The following is a 16,375-nucleotide window of genomic DNA, read 5'->3' on the forward strand; positions in this document are numbered from 1 at the left end:
CTGCGGCAGCCCACTTCCTTGGCTTGTGGGGAAGATATGTGCTTAGCGGCGGGGTTCGGCCGTGTCGTTAAGCGGGCTAACCCTTCGGTTTGGCCGAGAGCCTTCGGGCCGACTCCCTTCTCTCTCCTTCGGCCTTCCTGAGCCAGGACCTCGGCTGCGCGTCTTTTCGTGCGCGCTCCCTCTCTTTCTTTCCCCCACGGTGCCGAATCCGTCGTCTTTCTGCTCAGGGTGCCGATGGTTAGACGTCCACCCCCCTTTGGCTGAAGGGAAGACCCAACATGTCCCTCGTCCCTGGAGGCAGCGCCTTCTGTGCGCTCGCTTTGTGAACGTTTCCATGCGTTGTGGCGGTTGGCAAAATGTTGGTGTGCGAAAGGTGGCAAGCTGCGTTGTTTTTGTTTTTTTAATTGATCGACCGCTCTTCCACCATTTAGGAAAATGATTTCGTGTGTCAAAATCCTGTTATTTTTGAGTCGTGATGAATAGCCCTTCTTGAAAACCTCTGTTTTGCCAGCAGAGAAACATCCAGATCTGGGCATGACATAAACCTCTTTTGTTTTCCAACTTGGCAATAGTTAAAAAAAACGTTGTGCTGCTTTTCTGCTGAAGAAATCAACCAACCAACCCTGGACTGATTGAAATTGCTATCATTTTACAGGCATTCCTACTGACCAGGAAATCAGCACAGATTGGAGAGGTGGGAGTGAACTAAGTTTTGTGGTTTAGGGTATGTGCCCATCTGTTGGAGCTTGCTTGCTTCCCCCTCCCTCCCTCCCTCTCTCTCTCTCCCCCCCTCCTTCCTTCCTTCCTTCCTTTCTCTCTCTCTCTCTCTTTCTTTCTCTCTCTCTCCCTCCCTCCCTCCTTTCTTTCCCTCCCTCCTTATTCAGTCCATGCTGTAATCATGTCTGACTGACCACGGCAGGGCTCTTGCTAGAGAAAATGCATCTGGAAAAGAAGGTTCCTCTTTGGGAGACAGAGCATGTATGTCTTTAAGAAAGCAGTGTGTGCCAATTCTGGCGTCCAAGAAATGCTCTGCTTTTGTAGCAGAACAGGGGGTGGGGTGGGGGGCAGCCTGCTGTTTCTGTTGCTGTACAACCCCAAGTTTGCACTGTCAGAATTTGGCAGAGCAAGTCTTCCAGGTTTTTTTTTTTAACGCCCCTCCCCAAGTGCATTAGGCCTCAGTCTTAAAAGCAATTTTGCTTTAAAAATAAACAAAACATGACCCTTAAAAGTGAAAAGGGCCGAAAGATTCAGCTCCAACCTCCGTGGAGATATTGCTGGGAACAGCCCCTGCCGTCTTTGGAGGCTGAACAACAATGGAAAAGAAACTTCGGCCAGCCCCCAACTGCCTGGATAAAATTTGCTCGGCCCTTTTTCAAAAGGTTAAAATTCACCAGCTCAAGCATGGTACAGTATTAAAGACACAGATGCAGAATTCCTGAATGGTGCACTGAGAAGTACATTTGCTGCACCAGAGAGGAACCGAGCATGGATTTCAGCAGTTCCCTAAGTTTTAGCAGCATAATTTTGTGGAGGCGGTTGGAAAAGAGGAACCCTGCTAGTGCTCTTACTCAGGCCTAGATGTTTGAAGCCCCCCTTTTTTTCTGTGTTTCTCACTTCTGCCCCAACACTGCTTGCTTGGATTTTAATTTGCCAGATTAGAGGAAAAAGTGTAATACCAAGCCCTGAAAGTTTTCCACGTGAAATCAAGAGCAACTCTGAGATGTGCAAAGGGACTTCCCCTCCCTCCCTCCTCCCTCCTCCCCATCAGCAATCTGGCACCTAGTTTGGGAAACATTGCCAAATAATTGGGCAGAGAAGTTCCCTTTTTATTTTATTTTTACTTTGAGCCTTCTGAAAATACATCTGATTTCTTCAAGATGGGAAAATATCCAGCAGGGCCTTAAAAGACAGCAAGCAAATTCCTACACTTTCTCCAATGGAAGGAGGCAGAAGCCTCTCTGTTGATGTAATTCTTCTTACTTTCCAAAATTCATTCTTGTATCATCACAAGAAAGTGCAGCTAAACTCCTGAGCCCACAATTACACAAGCAAGGTGGTAGAGTCCTGCAACAAGAGAACAGGCTGTATCATTTCACAAAATGAGAATTCCAATTTTTTAACAGTTATTTCTCCTGAGCATCAACTGAACTTGCTGGGTTTTGGAAAAGCTAATGAGGACCAGGGTTGGGGTGCACTTGGATGGGGAACCACCAGGAGATCCCAGGGCCGAAGGCATGATTAAGACATTGAAAAAAGACCCTAGAAGAAGACAATGGCAGAGCAGTTTGGTATGGTTGCCCCAAAAACACAAAAGTCTTTATGGAATGATCAGGAGTTAAGTTTCATTCAAGGGAGATTTTTTTTTTAATAAATGCCTGCCTACACATTAAAAAAATAGCACATTAGAGATCTTGTGCTCTGGTGGCCACCAGTGTTTGCCACAGATGGAGTAACTTTTAAGGTGCTGTGAGATTCCCCACTTTTTTTCAGACAGGCCAGTCTGGAACTGATGCAACTTCAGAAGTTGGACATTTCAAATAAAGACACTTCAAATTCCCAACTTACCTACCTCCTTTCTCACACATCAGACCCATCCTAATTCTGCGAGCTCCTTTTACACTCATAAGAAAGACACAAGAAAGTTTTAGATTTTTAAAAGTCTTTTTACTATCTGTTCCATCTGTTCACAAAAAATCCCCTGTAAGCCCCCCCTTTTTACAGCCTCCTCCCCAAAGAGAAAGCTTCACAGCCGGAAAGTTTGTTCTTCTGAGCATCGCCGCTCTGATGCATCTGTAGGGAGCTAATTTGGGGGTGCGGAGAAGAACCCCCATCTCTGACCCCTGACAGTTTTGAGATGGGAGATAACCAACTGTCCCAAAAAAACCCTTTGCAAGGATCAAGATCTGCTCAACACACATCTTTAAACAAGAGCGTCTCTGCCCTCGCAAGGGCAGAATGACAAGTGTGGTGCTTCCTTGCCACAGCCCACAAGTTTGCTTTCGGTCCCGCACATCTGGGGCTGCGGGAAGACAGGTGGCAGCCCAGGACATCTGGTTCTCGCCGCCTCCCCAGCAAAGGTTTCGGAAGAGGGGTGAAAAAGTAGATTGCCCCATTGCAGGTGCAACATCGTCTCAGCACCAGTGGGAAGTCTCTCTGCCAGCTGCGCTTGGAAGAGCAGGTGTTAAAATGACTTTTTAGGCCAGGAAGCAGAGAGTGGGGCCGGGTTGCCGTGCAGACACTGGCTTTCGGACAGCACCGTCCCGGTGGCGGCGTGCAGGGCCAGGTGCTTGCACAGGTAAGCCCGCCGTCGGAACCGTTTGGAGCAGTGAGGGCAACCGTAACTCCCCTCCGAGAGCTCAGGGTGCAGCAGGGCGCTGGGGGTGCGGGCCAGCTTGGGACTCTCGTTCTCCTTGGTCCCCTCCAGGTGCCCCCCGTTTCGGGGCTTGTGCCAGCGGCGGTGAGAAGCCAGGTTGGCGGGGCAGCTGAACGCTTTGCTGCACTCGTGGCAGCGGTACTCGACCCGAGCGATGCGGGAGCAACAGTGTTGCGCCAAGGCCAGCGGGCCAGGGTAGGATTCCTGGCACAGCTGGCAGACGAAGGCGCCCAGCAAAACTAGGCCCTCTCGGGCCACGCTGACCCTCTTCATCGGCTTGGCCCCAGCGCAGGCCGAACCCGAACCAGGAGCCTGCGATGTGCACGCTGGAGCCGATTCTCCTGGCGCCGGGGACCCGGAATTGAGGCCCCGGTCGTGGCAGCTGGCCAGCGGAATGGCACTGATGAGGCACAGGGGTGCCAGGCTGGGGGCCTGGGTTTCAGGCAGCCCCCCAACCCTGGGCTGTTTTCGATGGGCTGCAGCGCCTGGAAGCACGGGTGGGGAACGTTCGTCCGGAGGAGCCCGAATCCGGTACGAGACGGGGCCTTCTCGGTGTGTCCTCTTCACTAGGAACCCACGTGGCATTTTAAAGGGAGGCCGAAGCTCTTGGAAAGTTGTTGCAAGTGAGATTGAGGCTTGGTTACTCAAGGGGGGGTGTTTGGCCCCGGAGCGTGACCTGCCCAGCAGAGGCAGAGCCCCCTGTGCTCGCTGCCAAGGTCCTTCGGTGCCTCGTGCCCTGCTCCTTCCAAGCTCCTTCACCGCGCTTTGTCCAAGGCTGAGAACTTGGGGGCTGCTCCGACTTGGTTCTCCCCAGGCTGGTGCGTCCCTCCCGTCCCCTGGATGCAGCTGGCCTGTGTTGGCAGGGCCGGCTGCCCCAAATATAAAGGTCTGGGCTCCTTTTGTGTGGGCTGGAGGCCCCAGATGGCTGGTGCAGAGCAGCCAATGGGGGCCGACCTCGCTGCGTGGCTGGAAGTCCCCAGGGTGGGGGGGGGGCTGGGCAGCAGATGGAGGCTCACCCTGGCGCGTGGACCCTGCCATTATGCAGATTGGGGGCACGGGATGGCACACGCCATCACAAAAGGGGGGTGGGCTGCAAGTTGATACCCTAGGGAGGCTGGGAGCATCAATGGGCCCAAGGAGGAGGAAGGGGGGGCAGGGCTGGGTGGGTTAACCCTTTGATGCCCCTTCTGCAGGAGGACGCAAGAAGTGAAACCCTTCTGAGTACATTAATCCAGCCGGTTCAAGATGAGCAGGTGCCAACGTGCAGCTTGCCAAATGAGTCTTATTTTTTTCCGGGTTTGGTTGTGCAAACACAGCCCGTTTAGTTAGTTTGTGGTCCTGGGTGTTGAGCCAGCCCAGCATAGGGCAACTGTTAGGTTGTCTGATGGCACAAAGCCAACCACTGAAGTTCCCGGTTTTAATTCTTCTCCGGCCGGGGAGGATGGTGAAGAAGGTGTGTTTTACAAGTAGTTGAACTTGACTCTGTTCTCTTTCTGCTGCTTGGCCTCATACTGACTTTTCAGGCAATAAAAACGCCATTAAGCGGGACAGAATCTGTACCCAGGCACTGCCTTTATGAGATTGGTAGAGAGCTCGCAATACAGGATGCCTTTTGGAGATGCTAAAAGCTTGATTGGGCAGGTAAAGTTAAACATCTTCAGTTTGCACTCAATTCTGGGAGACACTGTGCTGTTTCCTCGGCTGCAATGTGGAAGTGGTTTTTCGGTGCCCTTTTTTTCAGGATTCTGTTCCCCAGTTTCCTAGTCTAGCCCTACACGATCATCTCCCATCCAGGGACTAACCAGCCCTGACCCTACATAGGTTGAAAAGCTCATTTCAGGTCATCCAGGTGTTGGCATTGAGCTGGTCGCCATTAGAGAAGATGCTTAAAATACATGGTGGGGGGACCAGGGGGTGGTTGAATGTGGCTAGTATTTTTTTAAACAGCCTATTTTCTATCCAACCCGAATTGCCTTGAGATAATGTGTCTTATCACAAAATTTTATTTACACATGAACCAATCCGTTTTCCCTTGTTCCACAGGCCACATTTAAGATAAGCCACAGCTTAGTGTGACATGTGAACACCAGTTTAGCTCCCTTGCTAAGCCGCATCGTCGTACATCACGCTTCATCAGAAGGGGTTGTGCAAACGTAGCCACCGTAACTTTTGTAAGCTGTGGTTTGTGGCTTTGTGCAATGGGTGAACTAAGGCAATTGTGGCTTATGCAGCAAATCGTGGCTAATGCATTGCTGGGCCAGCCAGCACCTGCGAAGACGACTGTGGTTACCAAGACAAATTAGAGCTTTTGCTCACCTGAGTGACGTTTGCAGGGCCATCCTATAATAGCGTCTGCTTGAAACCTTTCAAGGTTTACTTCGAAAGCAGAGCAGAACTGAGAGCTCTCGTGTGCACTTTTTTTGCAACTTAGGCGTAGCGTATCTGCTTTCTTTGCATGCAAGAAATCCAAGATGTCTGGGTGTGGAAAAGAGTTGAACTTGGCATGTTCCCCGTCGGAGTCAGCTGGGACGAATTGTGGCCTTTGCTGGCAAGTCATGGGTGAAGGGAAGGCCCTTGGCGCACACCCAGATCCTCACTCGCTGGGCCTGAGGCTGCTCACGACGTACCTTTGCCACACACATCTGGCATCAGGGAATAAGAGGCTCCAAGTGAAGGGGGGGATGTCCAGAGAACTGAAGCCTTCGTTCAGAAATGAAGGAAGAGCGAGACACGAGCAGTGCGAAATGGAGTCTTAGCCCCAGATTAAATGGCAGGTTTATTAGAGGCCAGCAAGCCTGCCTTTTCCTCCTTCCCCTTAATCCTGAATTACAGCCTGTGTCTAATTTCAGCCATCTCTCACCAGCCTCATATTTCAAACGTCCCAGATCCAGACAGAAGGAAGAAGAAAAGCCATGGGCTCAACCCGGACACTTCACCCTAACAGAGACCCTCCTTTCCCCATGCTGGAAGAGGCTGTGTTAGATCAGCCCTGTACTGCGGAAGGAAGGAAGGAAGGCAGGAAGGAAGGAAGGCAGGAAGGGATCTTATCTTGCAGGGAAGGAAAGCCAATCACAGTGACTCATTTCTATAAAATACTCTAATTTTTCCACACAGCTTCTGGAGCACTTCCTTCCCTCCAGCCTCTGCTTCCACCCTGGAGATGTTCTTCCACAGCAGCTTGGGGAGGAAGGCCACCAGAGGCCCGCCCGCCCGGGCCACCTTCCCTGTCCCCCATTGTCTTTGCTGAGTTTTTCATCTGGGCTCATTGTACGGGCGAAGCGCAGTTGGTCTTGCCTCTTTGCAAAGGGGGAACAAGCCTTCCCCTTCTCCAGCCCCTGCACTTTTTGCCCCCTGCTCCCTGGGGGTGGGGGCAGGGGAGGCCTCCTGGCGCATTAAAATTTCGCAGAATGCTCCTCCTCTGCCCCCCGCCCCGCCCGGGGAGGCAAGGGAGTGTGTCTGAAAAGCAGAGACACGCGCCTTCTCTGCCCTCCTGACCCCCATCTCCATAAAGCTGCAAGGCTTCCTTGCAGTTGCCAGACAGCTAGACTCCTCCCCGTGGCTCTCCTTCACACACACACACAAATACACACTCAGGCCTAGCTGCAGTTAACCCCTTCAGCCCAGACCCTGAGACCTTGGTCTGCAACGATGGGAGGAAATCAACTGCAGAAAACCACCAGAATGCAGAAATTAGTGTTCCAGAATCCTGAATCGGCTCAACCGTTTGTCTAGAGCGGTGCTCCTGAACCTTGGCCACTTGAAGATGTGTGGACTTCAACTCCCAGAATCCTAACTAGGGAATTCTGGGAGTTGAAGTCCACACGTCTTCAAGTGGCCAAGGTTCAGGAGCACCGCTCTAGAGCATCACCCAGTGATGAGATGTCCACAAATCAAACCTCCGTCTGCTTATGTATCCCTGCAAGATGCCCTCAGAGAAGCTGATGACCAAAGCTGATGATGGTTGTGTTCTCAGAGTGACCTGGAACGGAGCTTAAAGATGAATCTTCATCGTTTTATTTAACATTTGGATTCCTCCAATGGCAGAGGCTGTGCAAAACCGTCCTGAACAATAGCTGTGGAGGGCCTGATCCATTGTTGAGTGGTCTATACCTACACTAGGCGTAGATGAAGTGTCTCATTCTAGATGAGAGGGCCATCTTGAACAAAGCGAGCTTTGCTCTTTTTCCAAACTGGACATAATTCTATACACCTCCCTTTTTTTTCTGCGACAAAACCCTACAATAGCATCACATTTCTTCCCACGGGGAGTTCTCCAACTCCGATGATCTGGGTGATGTTGCTGGTATTCTTTTCAGCCGTATTAATCCAAGTGTTGCCAATCTGGTTCTGTCCTCCCAAGATTGATTGATTTAGGACGTTTATTGATTAATTGTATAGGCCGCCCTAAGTTACGACTCTGAGCAGCTTACCACGCAGGGCAGTCAACATGCTATAAAAGCATCAGTAGTTGTCCTTGTTTCTCTTCTTCCAAATCTCTAAACCAGGATTCACCTTGGTGACAGCAAGAAACTTGATCAGGTATTCATCCAGTTCACCCATCATTCTGAGATCTTCCTGAACCCCTGGACAATATTTTGCACTCTGTTTACACCGAACCGCTGTCAAAAGCAGTGTTTCTCAACCTTGAAATCCACACATCTGAAAGTCGCCAAGGTTGAGAAACACTGGTCAAAAGAGTAAATCCAAGATTTTGTTTACTCCTCTGTTGCACCAATGGCTTATTCCTCTGCAACCCTGTCATTTGAGATTGCTAGGCTTCGTTTTGTTTTCTCCGCCGGCCTGGAGATGTGTGCAATAAGCTATTTGTTGTGGAATTGCCCAGCCTCCATAGTTTTCATGGTTTTTTCCAACTCGACGCTGCATTTTCCCCACGTTTACTTCATTCTTTTCATAGCGCAGAAAGGTGGTCAGCTGGGATGGGGGAGAGGGAATGAAAGAGCAACGGTGGGCCTTTGGACCGGAAGGGACAGAAAGCCACACATTTGTTGAATCCCGCAGTGCATTTGAAATTTGGAGAGGTGCTTGTGTGGGCTCTCACAAAATGGCCCAGGATGGCTATAGCCGTGTCTCCAGGCAGGAACCTGCATTTATCAGAAATCAAAGTAGTACCAAATAGACCTTTTTACTTATCCACTTAGCATCTTTTTCCTGGCCAGGTGAGCACCAAGGATGTTCAAAATCTGCAATTCGAAGTGTAGATTTCAAGGCAGCACTGGAAATTTCCTTTCTCTTCCCCACCGTCCCGTCCAGCCATGCCGGGGGTGTTCCAGGCCGCTCCTGGAAATAAATCTTCCAGAAACAAAAGTGGTTTTGTTCTGCGTTCTCTGGAATGGACGCTCTAACCAGGTCCTTTCCAAACCAAACTTAGCCGCCTGCCCGATTTTATTTTTTGTTTAAGGTTTGTGCGTAGCGCGGAGCCATTCTTGGAGATAAATACGAGATTAGGAACTAGTGCTGTTTCCCTTTAAAAAAACAGACCCTATACAGATCTTCAATAATATCAAAATCCAGTAAAAGGGAAGTTTGTAAGCAGAGTTGTAAGGAAGGTATCTAAAGCACTCTATTGCTTCCCCTACAGAAATATCATTTGGGGGGTGGGGGGAGTTTTTTTGCAGGCTGAACCTAATTCTTAGGAGTTTCAGAGCTGGGGAGCATTTGGCCCTCTAAGAAAGAGCCGAATTACGCGTGCGCACAGGCACACACGCACACACAGCAGCGCCATCAGGATCTCTCACCGTCATCCAGTCTAATTAGTATCCTGGGAGTTGTGGTTTCCCCATTTGTAGCATATGGCTGTGAGAGCTGGCCCACCAAAAGCTGAACAAAGGAAAACCAGTGTCTCTGAACTGTGGGGCTGGAGAAGCTAAGTTGAGAATGGAGCATCCTGGTTAAAGTGCAGTGCAGCTCCTCCCTTGAAGCACAAATAACGGAGCGTAGGTATTTTGGATGCACCGTGCAAAGGGGGTCAGAGAAGAGTTTGAGGCTGGCTGGAAAATCCAAAAAAGGCCAGGAAAAGCAAGGTGGGTTGCCATGATTGCAGGAACTTCAAGGAGCAGTTAAGGGAGGTTTTGGCGAAATGCAGTTCCTTCGGATCACAAAGAGGAGGAAGGAACCGAAAGTGTGGACAACCACAATCTTGGCACCAGAAGGGCTGTGCGTGCCCCCTCCTCTCCCCTTCTGGTCCTAGATAGGTCCAAACGATTTAGGAGCTCGGGCATGGTGAAAATCAATTTGCCCACTCATTTTTTAAAGAGCTGCCTTTGAATGCATGCAGGCATAAAAATCAAGCTGTTACGCAATGAGTTTTGGGGGAAAAATGGTGCAAGGAGAAGAAGACAAACATTGCAACTTTCTAAACAAAAGCTTAGGGTTTTAATCCTGCTAAGAAGGAACCCTTACTTTAGCTGTGTGTTTATTTTTTCTTCCGAAAATCACCGATAAAAATAGCCACGGCAGGATCGGCTCCTTTTTGTTTATGTATCATTTTGTCTAATTGCAGATCCTTAACCGCCCAGCCCGCGTGCTAACTCTGCATTTAAGCTGTCTTTTGCTGGCGGGTTCACACAGCATGCTAAACCCTAACCCCGAGACCACAAAATTTAGAGCTTAGGTTCAGAGAATTTGCCGTTCCCAAAGAAACAATCATCTGTTTTAGTAATATTAGCCGGGTTTAAGCAGCGTGCTGAGACACAAACCAGGTTCCCATCACCACGTCACCCAGCTTGCATTTTCATCCAGACTAGCGTGTTGCGTGAACTCGGCTAGTGAAAATCAAGGAGTTATATATGACTGTTGTGAAACTGACTAGATGGGAATCAATATGTGTGTGTACTTCCCATCGCAAAACCCCATTTCAGAGATTTCAGCATTCTCCCCTGTAAGAACTACAAAAGGTATTAAACCAGAATACAGTTTGTTTGGAACTGGAATGTCACACGAACACGTGCGATTGTGCTTAACTGACCCAGGTTTTGAATTTAATACGCTGAGTGGACACAGCTTGTGTGCCCAGTTTCTCTCACGTCATCCGTCCCAGCAGACAGCAGCCACTAGGTGGCCTTAGACGATCCATAGAAAGCTAACTAGAGTTGGCCATCTTGACGACTTGGATGGGGCACCACCAGGAGACCCCAGAGGTGTAACTAGGCTGAAAAGTCTAAAAAGACAGCAATAGCAAAACACTCTTGCATTATTGCCAAGAAGAATGACATGGATAGGGCTGGATAAATACCAGGGTATGCGTGCTGAGGTTGGCAAAAGAGCCATCTCTGGCAGTATCACAGAAGTGGTGTTTCTGCTGCACCTGGAGAACCGTGTTCTCCGTTCAGAACAGGATGCGGAGGAACTGGAAAGAGTGCGTAAAAGAACGAAAACAATTAGAAGCTCGGAGGCTGAATTCTCTCAAGAGCGGTTAAAGGAACTGGGGATGTTTAGGCTGAAGCCGAGAAGGCTAAGGGGGCGTGCGACGGGCACGCGGTGGATTGATCTTCCAGACCTTGCAGCAGTAGGACCAGAAACCCTGGCGGGGAGCTTGGAGGGAGATCCAGATTCGAAGTCAGAAGGAGTTTCCTGGCCAGGAGAGCTGGGGAACAGCCTCCCTCCTGGAGTCATGGAGGCTCCATCGCTGGAGGCCCTCAAGCAAAGGTTGGCGACCCTTTGCCTGCAGCGGTCTGAGGATGGGCAGGGGGTGGGCTAGAAGACCTCCAAGGTCCCGACAATAACCCTGTGATTCGGTGCTTTTGCAGCCAGGGTGATGTCTCTCGAAGGCCCCAAATGGGGAGGAGGCTGCCGCGTAGAAATTGCAGAACCTCAGCGCTGTCAGCCGAAAGTCCTTGGAGGAATTTTGATTTCTGTCTTCACAACAGACAGTTTATCCCCATCAACTTAATTTATCCCCATCGACTTTCTCTTCTGCTTCTGAGCTGTCTGCAGACTTGAAGGTCTCCAGCGCGGCTTGTTTAGTCAGAAAGAGAAACAGCCTGGTCTTTGCGTGCGCTGCTGGCGTTTCCGTATCAGGTTACCCGGATCTGAGCCAGACGGTTCCTCTTGAAGAGGACCGTGTTTAGTTCAGGGTAATGGAGGGTGGCATTCGATTCAGAAAGCCATGGCTTAAGTTCCCCTGGGCTCAGGTCACGCACGCAAATGCAAGTGGATTAGGATGATGGTTTAGACCAGGGTCATGCGGGCTGGGGAATTCTGGGAGCTGAAGTCCACCCACCTTAAAGTTGCTCAGGTTGAGAAGCACTGGGTTAGATGTTTGCTGAGTGCCGCTGAGATGCACAACCCTTTACGGGGTACAAAGTCTCTGCCCCAGAGAATCTGCAGTCTAAAACGGGCACAGGGCTTACCAGCAGGAGAAGGGACTGGAACGCAATGTTTTCTCTGCCGATATTCTGAAACTGGGTTAAAAGCTTGAGACGACCTTTTGCAAGAAGGACCAGTTTTGCAGAAGCCCTAAGGCAACGTTTGCCAACCTGGGCCACTTCCAGAGGCACGGACTTCTACTCCCAGCATTCCCTGGGCTGCATGGCTATTGCTGAGAGTTCTGGGAGTTGAAGTCACACATCTGGAAGCAAGTCAGCTTGGGAAATGCTGATCGAAAGGAGGGGTCTGCCCCATAGCTCGCTTTTTGTCAGCCTGGCACCTTCCAGGTGTGTACAGGCTGTGGTTCTCAGCAGTCTCGGTCATTCATCCCGCTGGTGGGGGACTCTGGGAGTCGTCCCAATGCATGCCCCTCATTTGTGCCTGCCAGCCTTGCAGTCCCATAGCATCCAAAGGACCCATTTTCCCAACGCTTCATATCTGTGCCAGGCTCATTAAAAAAGCACATCTCCAAATCATACTTGATGGCTGTCCCGAAAGGATGGTCTAAGAACAAGCTAACGGAATACATAAAATCAAGTCTTCAAATCCTGCTGACTTTAGGGAAGCGTCCATGCTATAAATTTCCTGTCAACAATATGGAAATGGTTTGCCACTCCCATCTTCTGTGACGTGTCTTTGTTTCCTAATTTAATTTACAGCACGAGGGATCGCCTGGTGGTCTCCTTTCCACATCTCGACCACAATCGACCCTGCTTAGTTTCCCATACCAGACTAGGTGGTGCCAGCCGACCTATAGTGGAGCAAAGGCCGTGTATTTCTTAAAATTAACCACACTCCTGAAAGAGACACAAAGAAGGAATCTGGAGAGTTTTGTTCCAAACTGGCCTCCAGGGAGCGATCTGAAACTTCAGGTAACTTGGAAAAGTAGGGGATAAGTTTGGAGTTCAGCTCCCATCACACCCAACAACCCAGGCAGATGGTCACGGATGATGGGAGTTGTAGGTCGGCCTCAGGGCTCCTCCACCGCTGCTCTGATTAGCCTGGCGGCCCCGGAGGGTTGGGAGCCCTTTCTCTGCCGAGAGCCCAGACTCTGGGGAGAAGCCCTTACGTCCTGGGTCCGCCGGGCCCGACCCCTGCCCCAAAGCAGAGAAAGGGCTTTGCAGATGGGGCACGGGCCGGGCGCCGCGCGAGGGCCGCCAGTTGCCGACCCCCGCGCCTCGGCAGCGCGGCGGTGCCGGGGCGCCCTCCTTCGGCCGCCCCGGGGCAGCCGAGGGCGCCCGCTCCGCTCCGCTCCGCCCGGCCCGGCCCGGCCCGGCCCGCCGCGCGCCCCCTGCCGCCCGGCCTCTCCTGCGGCGGCGCGGCGCGGCGCGGCGCGGCGTCTGCTGGCGGCGCTCCCAGATTCCTGCCCCCGCCGGAGATCGGCTGCGCGGGCGCGCGGGCGGGCGGGCCGGCCAGCAGCGAGCAGCGGGCGAGCGGGCGCAGACGCCGCCGCCGCCGCCGCCGCCGCCTCCTCCCTCCGCTCCGCTCGCTCCGCTCCGGCCGGCGGCGCGGGTGCCAGGATGCCCCCGGCGGGCGCGGCGGTGCTGCTGGCGCTGCTGGCGCTGGGCTGGCCGGGCGCGGCCGCCGCCGCCGCGGCCGCCGCCGCCGCGTCGGGCCCCTCGGAGCGGGCGGCGCTGGCGCGGGAGCGCTTCAAGGTGGTCTTCGCGCCGCTCATCTGCGAGCGGACGTGCCAGAAGGGCCGGTGCCGGGACAGCTGCAAGCCGGGCAGCAACATGACGCTCATCGGCGAGAACGGGCACTCCATGGACACGCTCACCGGCTCCGGCTTCCGCGTCGGTGAGTGGCCGCGTCCGCGGGGGCTCTGCCTGCGGCGCTTTGCGGCGGGGGGACTCCCCCCTCTGCGGACTCCGCACCACAACGCCCATCGGCCCCAGCCTGGCTCCCTGCAGCGCCCCCCGTCGATCGGGCGCGTTCCGCCGCCCAGCGCTTTCCACCCTGGCAAGTCCCTTAGGTGGTGTGGGCTGCGCTGCCCATCGCCCCTCCTGACCCCCTGGGGTGCCTCCCCACCGGCTTCTTCCGGAGGGATAAAACTCCAACTCCTATCTGCCTTCCCCCCTGGTCTCTTGGCCACAGTTCCCATCACTCACGCCCCCGCCCCCCGCCCCCAGCCCCGCGTTTTGGCCTGGACCGCGGACATCCCCGGATTCCAAGGGGGGGGTCATGGCCCCCTTCTGGAGGGCGCCCGGTTGGGGAAGGCTGCTCTCCCGGGCACTCGGGGAGGGGGGTGAGGGAAAGGGCCAGGAAGCAGAAGAGGAGAATCAGTCCGGGGTTGTTTACGTCGCCTGCAGAAGGAGCCCTGCTCCCTGCCCACCTGTGGGGTCATTTCCTGGGGAAACAGTGGGGAGCTGGGGGGTTGGGTTGGCGTGGCCGGCTGAACTGGTGCAGTTTTAACCTTGGTTAGTTCTCGGTTTGCTTTGCTTTCGGCTCAGCATCCTTCAGCGTCGGGGGGCGGGGGGGAGATCTTGAAGATCATCTCTCCAACCCCCTGCCCAGGGCAAGAATCTCCTTCCCTGGCATGCCTGACCGCTGGCCCCAGAGATTCCTCTGCCCATAAGTCGCTGTACCAGCTTGCCCGCTGGGCTAGTTTATGGCTCGTGCGCTTTGTGCCAGCGTAAAGAGCGGGGCATTTCAGGAACTGGGTTCAACGGGTTGTGGGAATGCAGCTCCCTTCCCCACAGAACTCCACGCACGGGCTTGCCCGTCCTGTGCTCTGACCCATGCCAGGGTTTCAGCTTCCTTAACTTTGGGGGTTTACTCTTGGCTTACTCTTTGCGGCTGAACAAACTGGGGATCGGTGCAGTGTGGGAACCCAGCCTTAACTTGCGCTGGGTGCTTAATCTGTGGGTCGCCCTGCCTTTCCCAAAGCAAGCCCATTTTTGCACGGGGTTGTGAATCAGCTCGGAGTTTTGTTAAGAGTTGTCTTTGTTTTTATTTGGGGGCAGCACGGAGCGCACTCCTGGACACTTTGCACATTGTTTTCCGATAAATGCGCAGGCGCACCCTTATTCCATGTTCTCTTCCCCCCTCTCTTTGCCCTTCCCTGTCTATTCTCTCCGCTCTCTCTCTTTCGCTGGTGGAAAACTTTACCTCACATCCCAGCCCCATCTCTGGGGCCCCTCGCTGCCTCCGAGGCGCTCAGAACCGCTGGCCACGCAAGCTCGCACATCGATGCCGAGACCGGCGCTCGCGCACACCGACACCCGCCCGCCCAGCCAGTTGGCTCGGGAGCCAGCCCGAGTTAGAGGCACAGAGCTGAAACGTGCCACCCAAGCTCTGTTTTCAAACTCGACTCTGCCAGAGTCCTCTTTCGAAGCCGTGCCGCGTTCAGCAAGTGTTTTTTATTCATTTGCACACCATTCTTTGCACATCAGGCTGTTCTCACGTGCTCAGCCGGGTCAGTGGAAGACCTAGCAATCACTCAGCTTGGTTAGGGTTAAACAGGGGTGAGTTTCTCGGAGACTTAATCTGCTGCGTGAATCCAGCTTGTTCAGTTAGTTTATGGTGCCGTGCATCGTGCAAACCTGGAATATGGATTAAGCGAATAAAAATTTCCGATTCTTCCTTGCATCTCCAGTCAAAATAACGCCTATCGGGGAAGTCATTTTTCTGCCTGAGGTCCGGCAAACAATCCTGTCTTAGTTTGTCCAGAACTCTGATAAGGCAATGTCTGGAATCACCCTTTGCATTAAATCATGGTTTGATTTAACCAGAGTTTACTGAGCAAGTTCATGGTTGACATGGAAATCATGGAATCTCACGTTGCACAAAGTTGGAAAATAATTTGTTGAGGTTTTGGTTTTATGCATTGTCTGAAGCCAGTCACAGCTGAAGAAACTGCCAGCCCGTCGGTTTGGTTAGTTGATGAATCGACCTGGTGTGAAACTTAGAAAACTGGTTAATTGAACAGTTAGGTTAAAAGTGTTGTGGAAATAATTGCCAATATTTTTGCTAGGGTTTTTCTGTATTCTAAGTCATTTTCCTGCAGTGAGACTTACCGGTCTTCTGAAGCTCATTTTGGAACTGCTGCTGTTTGTCAAATGAGGTTTTGCACGTCTTCTTCTGATCTGAGCACTGTCTGCTATAAGGAGACATAAAAAAGAAAAAAATATCAAATGTACAAAGCAATAAAGATCAGAAGATTAAACATGTTGATTTGGCATGAAGGCTGGTACGCTACCTTCTTATCCTAAAAGTAAAGTTAAGATTCCAGATCTCATTGTTTGATATAAAAGACCAGATATAGCATAGCAAACTTCCTGATTAAAAAATCAGATTCTAGGGACAGTTCTTCCCCTTCGTTCATTTATAAATTGTTATTTCTAAGGACTTATCCTTTTGTCAAAGTACACACTGCTGAGTAAAGAAATCACTTGTTGATTTCGCAGGTTTATTGCAGGAGATGCTAAAAGAATGGACATCAAGATGTAAATGCAGAGTTGTTCTCCCCCAAATTAAAAATGGGCCATTAGAATTTAGGATACGTTTAAAGATAGGCCCCCCTTACAAGGAAGGAATCGATCAGTACAATTCCTTATATTTGACAAACTGTGATTCACAAAAGGTTATGCAATACTAAATTACTTGCAAGGGGCCAAC

The 16,375-nt window shown here is 51.9% G+C and overlaps 1 protein-coding gene and 1 pseudogene across 2 annotated transcripts in view; one reads left to right on the plus strand and one right to left on the minus strand.

Annotated features, from left to right (window-relative positions):
* Window positions 1-2,974: 2,974 nt before the first annotated feature.
* Window positions 2,975-6,022, minus strand: LOC112541941 (insulinoma-associated protein 1a-like; annotated as a pseudogene).
* Window positions 6,023-13,141: 7,119 nt separating this feature from the next.
* Window positions 13,142-16,375, plus strand: part of LTBP3 (latent transforming growth factor beta binding protein 3) — a 36,183-nt gene continuing 32,949 nt past the window's right edge. For both annotated transcript variants that reach the window (XM_088137463.1, XM_088137462.1), the window contains exon 1: window positions 13,142-13,555. In XM_088137463.1, the coding sequence (XP_087993589.1) occupies window positions 13,279-13,555 (277 nt within the window). In that variant the 5' untranslated portion in view covers window positions 13,142-13,278. The remainder of the gene's footprint in view (window positions 13,556-16,375) is intronic.

Source organism: Python bivittatus, unplaced genomic scaffold (genome assembly GCF_059951505.1).
Source record: "Python bivittatus isolate LINGU-HERP-01145 unplaced genomic scaffold, Pbiv_v1 ctg000180_np1212, whole genome shotgun sequence".
NCBI lineage: Eukaryota > Metazoa > Chordata > Lepidosauria > Squamata > Pythonidae > Python > Python bivittatus.